Here is a 17244-nt window from a genome sequence, read left to right on the forward strand (position 1 = left end):
CAAGCCAGAAAGTGCTGGCATGATATATTTAGGATACTTAATGAGAAGTACATGCAGCCAAGAATACTTTATCGAGCAAGGCTGTCATTCAGAATGGAAGGAGAGATAGCTTCCAGGACAGACAGAAACTGAAGGAATATGTGACCACCAAGCCAGCCCTGCAAGAAATATTAAGGGGGATACTGTAAGTGAACAGAGACCCCAAGAGTAACATAGTCCAAAAAGTAACAGAGACAATCTACAGAAACAGGGACTTTGCAGGAAATGCAATGGCACTAAATACATATCTTTCAATAATTACTCTGAATGTGAATGGGCTGAAAACTCCAGTCAAAAGACACAGGGTATCAGATTGGATAAAAAAGAAAGACCCATCCATATGCTGCCTGTAAGAGACTCATTTTATCTAAAATAACCTCCAGATTGAAAGTGAAGGGATGGGGAACAATTTACCACACTCATGGACCTCAAGAGAAAGCTGGAGTAGCAATCCTCATATGGGACAAATTAAATTTTATACCAAAGACTGTAGTAAGAGATATAGAGGAACACTATATCACACTTAAAGCATCTATCCAACAATAAGATCTATCAATTGTAAATATCTATGCACCCAAACATGGGAGCAGTCAATTATATAAATAAATTAATAACCAAAGTAAAAAAACATATTGATAATAATACATTAATAGTAGGAGACTTCAACAACCCACTCACAGCAAAGGACAGATCATATAAGCAGAAGATCGATAAAGAAACAAGAGCTTTGAATGACACATTAGAACAGATGGACTTCATAGATATATGCAGAACATTACATCCTAAAACAACAGAATACTAATTCTTCTCGAGTGCACACAGAACTTTCTCAAGAATAGATCACAGACTGCGTCACAAATCAGGTCTCAACTGATACAAAAATATTGAGATTATTCCCTGCATATTTCCAGACCACAATGCTTTGAAACCTGAACTCAGTCACAAGAAAAAATTTGGAAGGAACTCAAACACTTGGAGGTTAAAGAGCATCCTGTTGAAGCATGAATGGGTTAACCAGGAAATTAAAGAACTTAAACAATTCATGCTAAGTAATGAAAGTGAAAACACATCACTTCAAAATCTAAGGGATGGGCGCCTGTGTGGCTCAGTCATTAAGCGTCTGCCTTCGGCTCAGGTCATGATCCCAGGGACCTGGGATCGAGCCCCGTGTTGGGCTCCCTGCTTGGCGGGAAGCCTGCTTCTCCCTCTCCCACTCCCCCTGCTTGTGTTCCCTCTCTCGCTGTCCCTCTCTGTCAAATAAATAAATAAAATCTTAGGAAAAAAAAACTAAGGGATACTGCAAAAGCAGTCTGAAGACAGAAATATATAGCCATCCAAGCCTCTCTCAAAAAATTAGAAAATCCCAAATGCACAAGCTAACCTTACACCTGAACAGCAAATAAAGCCTAAACCAAGCAGGAGAAGAGAAATAATAAAGATTAGATCAGAAATCAATGAAATAGAAACCAGAAAAACAGTAGAACAGATCAATGAAACTAGAAGCTGGTTCTTTGGAAGAATTAATAAGATTGATTAACCTCTGGCCAGACTTACCCAAAGAAAAGAAAAAGGACCCAAATTAATAAAATCATGAATGAAAGGGGAGAGATCATGACTTATACCAGGGAAATAGAAACAATTGCTAGAAATCATTATCAGCAACTATAGGCCAACAAATTAAGCAATCTGGAAAAAATGGATGCATTCCTGGAAACTTATAAACTACCAAGACTGAAACAGGAAAAAATAGAAAATCTGGACAGACCAATAAGCAGCAAGGAAATTGAAGCAGTAATCAAAAACCTCCCAAAAAACAAGAATCCAGGGCCAGATGGCTTCCCAGGGTAATTCTACCAAACATTTAAAGAAAAAATCATACTTATTCTTCTGAAGCTGTTTCAAACAGTAGAAAGGGAAGGAAAACTACCAAACTCGTTCTATGAGGCCAGCATTACCTTGATCCCAAAACCAGACAAAGACCCCATCAAAAGGGAGAATTACAGATCATTATTTCTGATGAACATGGATGCAAGAATGCTCACCAAGATCCTAGCCAATAGGATCCAACAGTACATTAAAAGGATTATTCACCATGACCAGGTGGGATTTATTCCTGGGATGCAAGGGTGGTTTAACATTTGCAAATCAATCAATGTGATAGAGCACATTAATAAAAGAAAAGACAAGAAGCATATGATTCTCTCTATTGATGCAGAAGAAGCATTTGACAAAACACAGTATCCTTTCTTGATTAAAACTCTTCAAAATATAGGGATAGAGGGAACAAACCTCAATATCATAAAAGCCATCTATGAAAAGCCCACAGCGAATATCATTCTCAATGGGGAAAAACTGAGAGCTTTTCCCTTAAGGTCAGAAACACGACAAGGATATCCAGTCTCACCAGTATTGTTCATCATATTACTAGAAGTCATTAGCCTCAGCAATCAGACAACAAAAAGAAATAAAAGGCATTCAAATTGCCATGAAGAAGTCAAACTCTCACTCTTCAGATCACATGATACTTTATTTGCAAAACCCAAAAACTTCACCCCAAAATTGCTAGAACTCATATAGCGATTCAGCAATGTGGCAGGATACAAAATTAATAAACAGAAATCAGTTGCATTTCTATACACTATCAATGTGACTGAAGAAAGAGAAATTAAGGAATAGATCCCATTTGCTATTGCACCAAAAACCTAAGATACTTAGGAATAAACCTAACCTAAGAAGTAAAGGATCTATCTTTTAGAACTACCAAATATTTATGAAAGAAATGGAGGAAGACACAAAGAGAGGGAAAAACATTCCACGCTCATGGATTGGGAGAATAAACATTGTTAAAATGTCTATGCTGCCCAGAGCAATCTACACATTCAATGCATTCCTATCAAAATACCATCAACATTTTTCACAGAGCTGGAACAAACAACACTAAAATTTGTATGGAACCAGAAAAGACCATGCATTGCCAGGGGAATGTTGAAAAGAAAACCAAAGCTGGGGGCATCACAATGCCTGACTTCAAGCTATATTACAAAGTTGTGATCATTAAGACAGCATACTACTGGCACAAAAACAGACACATAGATCATGGAACAGAATAGAGAGTCCAGAAATGGGCCCTCAACTGTATGGTCAACTAATCTTTGACAAAGCAAGAAAGACTATCCAATGGAAAAACGACAGTCTTTTCAATAAATTGGAAGATTGGGAAAATTGGACAGCCACATGAAGAGGAATGAAACCGGACCATCTCTCACACCATACAAAAGATGAACTCAAAATGGATGAAAGACCTCAATGTGAGACAGGAATCCACCAAAATCCCAGAGGAGAACACAGGTAGCAGCCTTTTCAACCTTGGACACAGCAACTTCTTCCAAGACCCATCTCTAAAGGCAAGGGAAACAAAAGCAAAAATGAACTATTGGGACTTCATCAAGATAAAAGTCTTCTGCACAGCAAAGGAAACAATCAACAAAACTAAAAGGGAACCTGCGGAACGGAGAAGGTATTTGCAAATGAAATAACAGACAAAGGGACGGTATCCAGGTTGTACAAAGAACTTCTCAAACTCAACACCTAAAAACCAAATAATCCAGTCAAGAAATAGGCAGAAGACACGAATAGACAGTTCTCTAAAGAAGACAGAAATGACCAACAGACATATGAAAAAATGCTCCACATCACTTGCCATCAGGGAAATACAAATCAAAACCACAATGAGATACCACCTTCACCAGTCAGAATGGCTAAAATTAACAAATCAGGAAACAACAAATGTTGGCAAGTTTTTGGAGAAATGGGAACCCTCTTACACTGTTGGTGGGAGTGCAAGCTGGTACAGCCACTCTGGAAAACAGTATGGAAATTCCTGAAGACATTAAAAATAGACCTACCTTACAACCCAGCAATTGCACTACTAGGTATTTACCCCAAAGATACAGATGTAGTGAAAAGAAGGGCCATATGCACCCCAATGTTCATAGCAGCAATGTCCACAATAGCCAAACTGTGGAAGGAGCAGAGATGTCCTTCAACAGATGAATGGATAAAGAAGATGTGGTTCATATATACAATGGAATATGACTCAGCCATTAAAAAAGATGAATATCTAGCATTTACATCGACATGGATGGAACTGGAGGGTATTATGATGAGTGAAATAAGTCAATCAGAGAAAGGCAATTGGTTTCAACCGTGTGTGGAACATAAAGAATAGTGCAGAGGACAATAGGGAAAGGAAGGAAAAACTGAAGTAAGAGAGGGAGACAAACCATATGAGACTCTTGACTCTGGGAAACAACCTGAGGATTGGGGAAAGGGAGATGGGTGGGGAGTTGGGGTAACTTGGTGATGGGCATTAAGGAGGGCAAGTGATGTGATGAGCACTGGGTGTTATATGCAACTAATGAATCATTGAACAGTATATCAAAAACTAATGATTACATTGGGTAATTGAATTTAAGTAAAATAAATAATAAATAAATAAATAAATAAATAAAATAAGCAAGGGTAAAGAAAACAGTTGCATACAAGGGAAACCCCATAAGGCTCTCAGCTGATTTTTCTGCAGAAACTTTACAGACCCAAAGAGAGTGGCATGATATATTCAAAGTGCTGAAAGGAAACCTGCAGCCAAGAATATTCTATCCAGCAAGTCTACCATTTAGAAAAGGAGGAGCGATAAAGACTTTCCCAGAGAAACAAAAGTTAAAGGTATTCATAACCACTAAGCCAGTCCTACAAGAAATGTTAAAGGAAACTGTGAGTGGAAAGGGAGGACCATAAGCAACAGTAAGAAAGTAGGAAGGACAAAAGCAGTAAAAATAAGTATATTTATAAAAATCAGTCAAGGGACCCACAAAATAAAATGATGTAAGTATAATACAAAATACTTAAAATGTGTGTGTGTGGGGGGGAGAGGATTAAATTATAGGTTCGAACTTAAATGACCATCAACTTAATATAGACTGTTATATGCAGAAGATGTTATATACAAACATAATGGAAACCACAATTCTAAAACAAGTAATAGACATGAAAAAAAAGCAAGGAATCCCAGCATATCACTAAAGAAAGCCAGCAAGTAGTGGGAGAAGAGGGCAAGAGAAGAACTACAAAAACAACCATAAAACAAGCAAAAAAATGTCAATAAGTACATGCCTATCACTAATTACTTTGAATGTAAATGGGCTAAATGCTCCAATCAAAATATATAGGGTGTCAGAATGGATAAAAAAGAAGACCTATCTATATACTGCCTACAAGAGACTCATTTCAGACTGAAAGACATGCATGAGATTGAAAGTGAAGGAATGGAGAAACATTTATTATGCAAATGGATGTCAAAAGAAAGCCTGAGTAGCAATACTTGTACCAGACAAAATAGACTTTTATTTATTTATTTATTTTTAAGATTTTGTTTGACAGAGAGAGATACAGCGAGAGAGGGAACACAAGCAGGGGGAGTGGGAGAGGGAGAAGCAGGCTTCCTGCTGAGCAGGGAGCCCGATGCTGGGCTCAATCCCAGGACCCTAGGATCATGACCTGAGCCGAAGGCAGACGCTTAATGACTGAGCCACCCAGGTGCCCCACAAAATAGACTTTTAAACAAAAACTGTAACAAGAGACATAGAATGCCCTACAGTCATAATGGGAACAATCCAACAAGGAAATATAATTGTAAATATTTACGCAACCAATTTATGCTCCCAATATTGGGAGCACCCAAATATATAAAGCAATTAATAACAAACATAAAGTAAGTAATCAATAGTAATATAATAATAATAGTAGGGGACGTTAACACCCACTTACATCAATTATTAGATCATCTAAACAGAAAATCAATGAGGAAATAGTGGCTTTCAATGACACATTGGGCTAGATGGATCTGACAGACAAGAAGAAATAGAAAATTTGAATAGACCCATTACCAGCAATTAAAAAACTCCCAATAAACAAAAGTCCAGGCCCATACAGCTTCACAGGTGAGTCCTACCAGGCATTTAAAGAAGAGTTAATACCTATTTTTCTCAAACTATTCCAGAAAAATAGAAGAGGAAGGAAAACTTCCAAATTCATTCTTTGAGACCAGCATTACCTAGATACCAAAACCCAATAAAGACACTATGAAAAAAGAAGACTACAGGCCAATATCTCTGATGAACATAGATACAAAAATCTTCAACAAAATATTAACAAACTGAATCCAACAATACATTAAAAAATCATTCACCATGATCAAGTGAGATTTAGTCCCCAAATGCAAGGGTGGTTCAATATTTGCAATCAATTAACATGATACATCACATCAATAAGAGAAAGAATAAAAACCATATGATCATTTCAAAATGTAGAAAAAATATTTGACAAAGTACAACATCCATTCATCACAAAAACCCTCAACAAAGTAGGTTTTGAGGGAACTCACCTCAACATAATAAAAGCCATATATAAAAAACCCACAGTGAACATCCTGCTCAATGGTGAAAAACTGAGAGCTTTTCCCCTAAGGTCAAGAACAAGACAAGAATGTCCACTCTCACCACTTTTATTCAACATAGTACTTAAAGCCCTAGCCACAGCAGTCAAATAAGAAAAAGAAATAAAAGGCATCCAAATTGGTAAAGAAGTAAAACTTTCACTATTTGCAGGTGACATATATCAAAAACTCTAAAGATTCCACCAAAAAACTACTAGCACTGATAGATGAATTTAGTTAGGTCTCAGGGCACAAAATCAATATACAGAAATCCATTACATTTCTATACAGTAATAATGAAGTAGCATAAAGAGAAGTTAAGAAAACAATTCCATTTACAATTGCACCAGAAAGAGTAAAATACCTAGGAATAAACTTAACCAAGGTGAAAGACCTCTACTACCTCTACTCTGAAAATAGAAAACATTGATGAAGAAAACTGAAAACGACACAAACAAGTGGAAAGATATTACATGCTCATGGATTGGAGGAACAAATATTGTTAAAATGTCCATAGTACTCAATCCATCTACAGATTTATGGCAATCCTTATCAAAATACCGACAGCATTTTTCACAGAACAAGAACAAATAATCCTAAAATTTGTATGGAACCACAAAAGACCCCAAATAGCCAAAGCAATCTTGAAAAAGAACAAAACTGGAGATATCACAATCCCAGATTTCAAGTTATACTGTTAGAGTAGGCAGTTAGATAGATATGAGCAGGAGGGAAAACAGAAGAATGCCAGATGGACAATTGTCAAGGACCACCCAGTCTGTGCCAGAGATTGCCCCATCTCCCTTAGATCAACACCTCTGCCAATTTAGCACAGACTGATAAGCAGAAGATATGGGCTACAGGGACTTCCCCAACTTTGGAGCATATGCACTTAAGAAAGACCTTGTTCACTAGTAACCCTAAAGCTATTACAATATCATTATAATACCATTTGCATTGCAATGGGCCTCCCCAGTGGGTTGTGCTTAGGCACTCATGGGGAGATGACTAGCACAGATTTGCCTAAGAGGTTTGAGGGGAGGGAACCAAGGTAGGTCCAAGTGTGGAGTAACAATAACAAGATGGGAGGACAGAGACCAAATAATCCCCCATAAAAGAATGCAATGAAAAACTCAGTATGCAGCCACCATCCTCAGATCAGCCCTCTCCTCTGTCCCTTTTGTCATTTTTTGCTAAATAAAAACCTTTGCAACTTTCACTCTCTATCAGTTCTCTTGACTGAATTCTTTCCTTCAAGAAGATAAGAACCAAGGAATTCCACAATCTACCACCCAGTAACAATACTACAAAGCTGTAGTAATCAAAACAGTATGATACTGGCACAAAAACAGACATAGGTCAATAGAACAGAATAGAGAGCCCAGAAATAAACCTGTAATTATATGGTATGGTGAATTAATCTTCAACAAAGGAGACAAGAATATGCAATGGGAAAAAGACAGTCTCTTCAACAAATAGTGCTGGGAAAACTATACAGCTACATGCAAAAAATGAAACTGGACCACTTTCTTACACTGTACACAAAAATAAACTTAAAATGGATAAGGACCTAAATGTGAGACATGAAACCATAAAAATCTTAGAAGAGAGCACAGGCAGTAATTTCTTTGACTTTGGCAGTAACAACATATTTCTAGATATATCTCCTGAGGCAAGGGAAACAAAAGCAAATATAAACTATTAGGAGTACATCAAAACAAAAACCTTCTGCACAATGAAGGAAAAAATCAACAAAACTAAAAGAAAACTTTTGAATGGGAGTAAATACTTGCAAATGACATATCCCATATAGAGTTATATCCAAAATATATAAAAAACGTAAATAGCTACACCAAAAAACCCAAGTAATCCAATTTAAAAATAGAGAGAAGACACAAATAGGCATTGCTCCAAAGAAGACATCCAGACTGTCAATAGACACATGAAAAGATGCTCAACATCTCTCATTATTGGGGAAATGCTAATCAAAACCATAAGATACCACCTCACACCTGTCAGAATGGCTAAAATCAAAACACAAGAAACAACAAGTGTTGGTGAAGATGTGGAGGAAAAAGGTATCCTTATGCACTATTGGTGGGAATGGAAACTGGTGCAGCCACTGTGGAAACATTATGGAGGTTCCTAAAAAAATTAAAAATAGAATTACCATATGACCCAATAATTCCACCACTGGGTATTTACCCAAAGAATACAAAAATACTAATTTGAAAAGATACATACACTCCTATGTTTATTGCAGCATTATTTACAATAGCCAAGATATGGAAGCAGCCCAAGTGTTCTTTGACTGTTGAATGGATAAAAAGATGTCTCTCTCTCTCTCTTTCTCTCTCTCTCTCTCTCTCTCTCTCTCTCTCTCTCACACACACACACACACACACACACACACACACACACACACACAGAGGAATATTATTCAGCCATGAAAAAGAATGAAATTTTGTCATTTGCAACAACATGGGTGGATCTAGAAAGTATAATGCTAAGTGAATTAAGTCAGTCAGAAAAAGACAATACCATATGATTTCTTTCATATGTGGAATTTAAGAAACAGCAAACAAAGAAAAAAGAGACAAACCAGAAAACAGACTTGTAACTATTGAGAACAAGCTGATGACTACCAGAGAGGAGGTGAGTGGGGGAAGGGTGAAATAGGAGAAGGGTTTAAGAGTACACCTTTCTTGATGAGCACTGAGTAATGTACAGAATTGTTGAATCACCATATTATACGCCTGAAACTATTATAACACTATGTTAACTATACTGGATTTAAAAAAAAAGACAGATTGGCAAAGTGGATTAACAAACCAACCTGATCCAACAATATGCTGTTTTACAAGAAACTCACTTCAAATATAAGGACATAAGTGTATTGGAAGTAAAAGGATAAAAACCTTCATTTAAACAGGAGGGGTTCTATCAATATCAGATAAAGTGACTTCAGAGCAAAGATTATTACTGGAAACAGAGAGGGGCATTACATAATGATAAGAGGATCAATTCAGGAAGACATAATAGACCCAAATTTGTACACACCAACAACACAGCCTCAAAATACATGAAGTGAACCCTACAGAGCTGAAAGGAGAAACATAAATTCATAATTATTGTGGGGCCTTCAACACCCATTCTCAGCAATTGATTGAACTAGTAGAAATAAATTTTGAAAAATTGTATTCATTTTTTTCCCCAAGCAAAATAGGTTGGATAATATGAAAACAAATAGCCAGTGTATTTGTTAGAAATATCGTTAGCACATTCCTTCCTTTAGTAAACCTCTACTGAGCAGGTGTGAAGTGCTTAAGTTTACAGAACACATGCTTGGGTGTGGTCCGGAGCTTAAACCATCACACCCTGTGTCTGTGGCGTAGCTGCCTTGCCTTCCTGTAGGTGCTGAGGCCAATTTTTGCTCTCCGAGACCAAGCAGAAAAGACTTGTGTGTGGGAAGCACTGCTTGACAGCCTCAGTGGTGCATGGAACCCACTAGCAAAACAAACTGCTATGACCCCCAGGCCTCCTCAAATCCCTGGGTGCCATAGATGCTTCATTTCTTGCCCAGGATTGTTGCTGTCCAAAAAAATCATGTGGTACTAGAAATCCCAGAAGCTTGTGATCCTCAAGAGCCCTTTCTAAGACTGTTCCAGAAAGTCACTCAAAGTTTGCAGCCTAACTCGTGCTTCCTGAGTGCAGCCATGGGGTTTTGCAGGAGGCCCACAAGGCATACCTGGTCAGCCAATTTGAAGACACCAACCTTCTTATTTAAAGCAGGAATTCTATGTAATCCACTTTACAGTCTTCTTTCTGAGTTACACCTCCACAGCAATAAGCACTTCCCTTCACCCGAGACACACCATTCCTAGCTACATACTCATCCTTCTCTGGATGATTACCATAACCCTTCTTATAATGTGGCTGCCAGCTCTGAACACAATATTCTAGACATGACATCATGAAGTAGACATTACCATCACTATCTTCTTCTTTATCCTACCCTTAAATTCCATTATTGCAAACTTTTGGGGTACCCAAATCATGTTCTTAGTCATATCAAAATTATTGATACCAATAAATTAATATATTCTAGTGGTACTATTAAATCACTTCCCCTTCATCCTATAATTGTTATATATACACATATTCTTAAAATTTAACATACATACAATATTTAATCTCAACATAGAGCTTTATGTTTATGCACAATAAATTTCATTCTATTAGATTCAATCTGTCTAGGGTTTGGAAATCCTTTTCTCTCTTTTTTTTTTCCAACATTGATTCTTTTATTCAGAGTTTACACTTTCTATCATTGGCATATGCCTACCTAATGATGATGCCCTGGTTTTCCTGTGGAAGTATTGCTCTTCCAATAGCAATCCATTTGGTTTAGTTGGGTGGACCACCCTCCATACCCTGATGAAGGCATGTGACCCAGACAGGGCCCAGTGACACCAGCTCTGCCCACAATGTGGAAAAACACTTTCCTCCAAAGAGGATCAGAGGGAGATCCTGACTGGCAGTGTGTCCAATGTGGAGATAGCAGATCCTAGACATGGGATACAATGGGGTGCTTGTGACATTTTTTGAGCCCTGGATCCGGCATGTCTGTAGCCAAGAAGTCCTCTTCTTGTGTAGCTGTTTAAAATTGGTTTCTGTCACTTCAGCCAAGACTCTTATTTAATAAACCATCCTTGAAAATTGTGTCACTGCAGCTTTGATAATTATTTTCTCATAAGAGGTGTGGTGGTGACCTGGGGCCCCGGAGATTTGTTTCAGAGCTGCATTTCCATAGGAAACATAGTTTGTATTTGTATTTCATGTGCATTTAGGGTGGTTTAGTGGCGTAGGATGGATGTGTGTGTGTGTGTGTGTGTGTGTGAAAATTTCCCTTAAGCGTCTAATCAGTGCTGCCACTGTTTTTATTTAAATGGCTGTTAAAGATCACTGAGGGAGATCTAGTCAAGGACAAAGCCTGCTTATTTGCCACTAAAAACCAAGTTCAAATTGACAGTAACTAACAGTATTTGGGTACCATGTTTTAGCTTTTTTTTAAAATCCAGGTTATATTGCTGGTGTGAATGCAAAATGTTACAGCTGCTGTGGAAAACAGTTTGGCAGTTCCTTAAAAAGTTAAATACAAAACTACCATAGGATCCAGCAATTCCACTCAGATACTTGCACAACAGTGTTCGGGGGCATCTGGGTGGCTAACTCGGTGAAGCGTCTGCCTTCAGCTCAGGTCATGATCTTAGGGTCCTGGGATAGAGCCTTGCATCGGTCTCCCTGCTCAGCAAGGAGTCTGCTTTTCCCTCTCCCTCTGCCCCTCCCCCCGCTTGTGTGCTCTCTCTCTCTCAAATAAGTAAATAAAATCTTTAAACAACAATAACAACAATATTCATAGCAGCATTCTTTAGAGTAGCCAACAGGTGGAACAACCCAGATGTCCATCAACAGGTGAATGGATAAACAAAAGGTGATATATGCATACAACAGAATATTATTCAGTGTTTAAGAGTAATAAAATTGTGATACATATGAAATATGGGTGAAACTTGAAAACATCATGTTAAGTGAAATAAACCAGACACAAAAGGATAAAAATTGTGTGATTTCACCTATATGAGGTACTTAGAATAGGCAAATTTATGGAGAAAGTAGAGTAGAGATTATCAGGGGCTGGGAGGAGGGGAGGATGGGGAGTTATTTTAAGGGATACAGAGCTTCTGTTTGGGATGATAAAAAAAGTTCTGGAAGTGGATAATTGTGGTTTGTACAACACTATGTATATACTCAATGCCAATGAATTATACATGGTTAAACGGTGAATTTTATATTATGTATATTTTCCCACAAAAATGAAAAATACAACTAGCAGACATTGGTACTTCCTCTGATCTAGCATGCATATCATTAATAAGGATTTAATATTTGTTTACATTTTTCTTTTTATGTAAAATTTACATATAATGAACTGCACAAACCTTAAGTGTACAGATTTTTGAGTTTTAACATTATCATCATCCCAGAAAGTTCCCTCAGGACTTTTCCCAGTGAAATGCTCTGATATAATTTTTTTTTTAAAGATTTTATTTATTTGCGAGAGAGAGAATGAGAGACAGAGAGCATGAGAGGGAGGAGGGTCAGAGGGAGAAGCAGACTCCCTGCTGAGCAGGGAGCCTGACGTGGGACTCGATACCGGGACTCCGGGATCATGACCTGAGCCGAAGGCAGTCGCTTAACTAACTGAGCCACCCAGGCGCCCCTCTGATATAATTTTTAAGAACAGAATTGAGAATCCACAGCCAAGGATTTGCTTTTTTGCTTCAACCTATATTGGCTTTCCCTCTGAGTGTTGTGTAATTAGCAATCTAGTGCTGCCCCTGGATGCGGAGGAAGAGGAAAGGGTATGGAAAGCTGAGAAAAGGACACTTCTGCCTCAATGTTGGGATAGGGGGTGTGCATATTGGGGCAGGCGGAAGGAAAGAGAACACAAGTTCTGGAATTCAGACAAGAGTCAGTTTTCTATTCTCACTAAAGCAGTCTAATCAGAACTGTCTCTTGGTATATTCCCTTGTTGTCCATCTCTCCTTTGGCTCTTAGCAAAATCCCTCTCTGCGCCTCTTGGCTGAGACTTTGAGCCAACAGCCCATGGATCTCAGAGAAGTTCTGTGTTGCTGAGATTTGCATGTATAATGCTGGAAGCTGACTGGCCAGTGGCAGTTCCTCATGTGTGTGTTGTGTGAATGGACTGGCCCAACAGTGTCAGTGTAAATCTCAGGAAGATAAATCCTCCAAATAGGAAAATTGCCTTTATTCAAGTTATCTAAAGACAGTTTGTTTCTCCTCCTTCCTCCTTCTCCTTTTCCTTTACCAATTCTTTAGTTTTTTAAATTGAACCAGATACTTCTGAATCTATTACCTCATGAGAAGAATGTATATTAATTATTTTTAAAAATTAGAATAATACAACACAAAGAGAAAGTGCCTCTTTTTAACACCTCCAAAGAGCATATCTGGTTTATAACCCTTGAGAACTTTTAAAAACGCATATACTGAAATGTGTATGTCTCTCTGTATTTTAAAAAATTATACCAAATTATTCATACTGATCTACAACTTGCTTTTTTACCTGAAATGTATATTGATTGACTTCGAGAAAATGACTCACATAACTCAGAGAGTTTAATTTTATTTCAGGGGGTTTATCTTTTCAAAGTCATGTGGATTAATTTAAGTGTCTCAAGTAAAACTTTGGTTATAAAATAATATGGTTGGCCAAGAAAAACAACTTGGGAAGTCACAATTTTCTATCCACTGATTTTTGAACACTTTTAAGGAGACCTCCTTCTCCCAAGCCTGGTTTTAAAGAGTGCTTAAATAAGAAATCTGCTTGAGGAATTATTCTTAGCCATTTCTTTACCGAGGGATGGGCAGAAAAGAAAATAAACAAAGCAAGGAAAAAAAACTTTGAGCTTCCTTATCCTAACAGAAGTGGAAAATTCCAACTCATAGTTATAAAATGGGAGACTAAGACCCTAATCCTGAGTTTTGTTGGAGTCTGTTTTGTATCAGATGAAATTATGTAACACGAAGTGCTTTGTAATTTTCCATAAATGCTATGTATTATATTATTGTTTTAGTTATTGTTTTGGGAAGCAGTTTCAGATTGGAGACATAAACTCTGGATCATGGAATGTTTGGTGACTAGGTGGCTTCCACATGAAATTCTGAAGATGCTTCCTATTAAAAATGATAGGGCAGGGAGAACTACAGTCCATAAAAGACATTTAAGAAAAAACACCTTCGGGCGCCTGGGTGGCTCAGTTGGTTAAGCAACTGCCTTCGGCTCAGGTCATGATGCTGGAGTCCCTGGATCGAGTCCCGCATCCCTAATCGGCAGGGAGTCTGCTTCTCCCTCTGACCATAACCCCTCTCATGTGCTCTCTCTCATTCTCTCTCTCTCTCAAATAAATAAATAAAATCTTTAAAAAACAAGAAAACCCCACCTTCACTCAGAATTGACTAAATAACAGCAAGAGCTTACTGGGGCCATCTTGAAATGTTAGAATAATAAAAAGAGTAAAAACTATTTTAAATGTGAAACTCGTGTGTGTGTGTGTGTGTGTGTGTGTGTGTGTTGAGGGGTATAAGGTATGGATGACAGCAAGAAAAGGACCAGGTGAAAGGTTAAGAAGGGGTGATGGAGAGGAAGGGAACTTTTTTTCTGTCTCTGCTGCCACCATGGCACCCGTGAAAAAGCCTGTGGCGAAGGGGGGCAAAAAAAAGAAGCAAGTTCGAAAGTTTATCCTTGACTGCACCCACCCTGTAGAAGATGGAATCATGGATGATGCCAATTTTGAGCAGTTTCTTCAAGAGAGAATCGAAGTGAATGGAAAAGCTGGGACTCTCGGTGGAGGGGTTGTAACAATTGAAAGGAGCAAAAGCAAGATTACTGTAACTTCTGAGGTGCCTTTTTCCAAAAGGTATTTGAAATATCTCACCAAAAAATATTTGAAGAAGAATAATCTCCGTGACTGGTTGCGCATAGTTGCTAACAGCAAAGACAGTTAGGAGTTGCGTTACTTCCAGATTAACCAAGATGAGGAAGAGGAGGAAGATGAGGATTAAAACTCATTTATCTGGAATATTTTGTATGAGTTCTTAAATAAAACTTGGGAACCAAAAAAAAAAAAAATGAATCGAGGAGAAAAATCCTGTGATGGTTAAATGTTATGTGTCAACTTGGTTAAGCTATGGTGCTCAGTGGTTTGGCCAAACACTAATCTAGATGTTGCTGTGAAGGTATTTTGTACATGTACCCAGTATATATAATCAGTTGACTTTGAGTAAAGTAGTGTATACATCATAATGTGGGTGTGTCTCATCTGATCAGTTGAAGGCCTTAAAAAGCAAAAACTGAGGTATCCTGGAGAAGGAATTCTGCCTGAATTTCCAGCCTGCCACCTTGCCCTACACATTTTGAACTTGCCAGCCCCACAACTGCATAAGCCAATTCCTCAAAATGCAGATTTTGTTACTGACAGTGGTTCTAGAGGAAAAAAGGTTTTAAGAATGAGTTTTTTGAATTGATTTTTGGAATTTGATTCTCTAATCTGATTAGATTTAAGGGCACTAATGACTCACTTCCAGTGATAAAGACAGTCCATAGCATGATGTGGCAATAGATATATGTAAAAGATCACCGTTGGATACTTCTAATCAAAGCAAATGCGAGGTTCTGGGTGACCATGTATTTGATACATTAGAACATTTTAGTCAAACAAATGAATATGAAATTGGCTGTTTGCTTATAACTGCACTAGACAAAGTGGGGAAAGAAAAGGAGGAGCTCAGGGCTTCAAATTCCTGGGTCAAGTGCTGCATAAATGACCTGAAATTTTCTGCATCTGCTCTGAAAGAAATTCTTACCACTTATAGCCATAGAGCTAAGATTTAGCCATAGAGGTAAGATAAAACCAAACCCAAAGTCTCATCCCTGCAAGTGGCTGAATTAAAATGCAAATCAAATTCCCAATCTCAAAGGATACAAGCTATTAAAATGAGGGCACTGGGCGCCTGGGTGGCTCAGATGGTTCAGCGTCTGCCTTCAGCTCAGGTCATGATCCCAGGGTCCTGGGATCGAGTCCCGCATCGGGCTCCCTGCTCAGCAGGAAGCCTGCTTCTCCCTCTGCCTCTTTCTCTGTCTCTGTCTCTTATGAATAAATAAATAAAATCTTTAAAAAATAAAAAAATAAACAAATAAAATGAGGGCACTGACTGGGAAGGAAAGTCCTGAAATTTGGAATAGGGATATATGGGCACATCCTAATGAATCTGGGGATCTTGAACCCCTAAATTCTGCTTGGTCTTCTTTGCCAGGAGAGCAGGTTAATCTGAGGTTAACCCTGCTTTGCTGAGAAATGCAGGCAACACCATCCCCTGTAATGGCCTCCCCAGATATAGTTTCCTTGTTAGGCATTGCTGATTCTCCTCAGGATCTGGCCCCACCAACCTTCTTTGCCTCTAAACCTATAACTAGACTTAAGTCTATTTATGAAAAGTGAGGTACAAATTGTGACCCATGAGGTGGTACACTATATTCCAAAAAAACTGCATGATTTTTCCAATTTATACAGACATAAATCTGGAGAATATGAGTAGGAATGGATATTAAGGGTGTGGTGTAATAGCAGAAGAAACACAAAATTAGATCAGACTAAATGTATTGATATGTAACCAAAGCAGAGATTCTGAATTCAAAATTGTAGCTAGGGGGTTAGAAAAGTCTCTAGTCTTTTGGTTGGTAGGTTGAAATATGGACCAAAAGGTGGTCTACTGTTAGAAGGTGGAGGAAAGACAGTAAAATATCCTCCAAACTGAGAAAGCACTTTGGGACCAAAAGATGAAGTAAACCACTCCATAACATTTACACAGTTTATTCAGGGTAAATTACTGATGGGAAGATCAGGCAGATGACCATCTAGGTACTGTGCAGCTTTTCTCTGCAAAGTCTTGACCTTAAGCCCCAGATTTTAGAGTGAGGGGATGTGCAGAAGTCCTTGTAGTGAGGTCAAAGAGTATAACATTTAACAGATCTCATGATGAACATCTGTGTGCAGATGGGTGGGGGGAGGGGAAGAAACTATGTTATCTTTACTAATAATCTAAACAACTTTAGGGAGGATCAGCAC

At 38.1% G+C, this 17244-nt stretch overlaps 1 protein-coding gene across 1 annotated transcript; it reads left to right on the forward strand.

The window, feature by feature from the left end:
• Positions 1 to 14791: 14791 nt before the first annotated feature.
• On the forward strand, positions 14792 to 15248 carry LOC123849341 (large ribosomal subunit protein eL22-like). Its single transcript, XM_045881939.3, has one exon. It carries the CDS (start codon positions 14795 to 14797, stop codon positions 15122 to 15124), a length of 330 nt encoding a protein of 109 aa, XP_045737895.1. The 5' UTR covers positions 14792 to 14794; the 3' UTR covers positions 15125 to 15248.
• The last annotated feature ends 1996 nt before the right edge of the window (positions 15249 to 17244 follow it).

Source organism: Mirounga angustirostris, unplaced genomic scaffold (genome assembly GCF_029215605.1).
Source record: "Mirounga angustirostris isolate CCGP_5_RB_7025 unplaced genomic scaffold, mMirAng1.0.hap1 SCAF_15, whole genome shotgun sequence".
Classification (NCBI taxonomy): Eukaryota; Metazoa; Chordata; class Mammalia; order Carnivora; family Phocidae; genus Mirounga; species Mirounga angustirostris.

Bases quoted from the DNA above. Each gene is read 5' to 3' on its own strand.
- LOC123849341 (XM_045881939.3), top strand. From the start codon at position 14,795: ATGGCACCCGTGAAAAAGCCTGTGGCGAAGGGGGGCAAAAAAAAGAAG.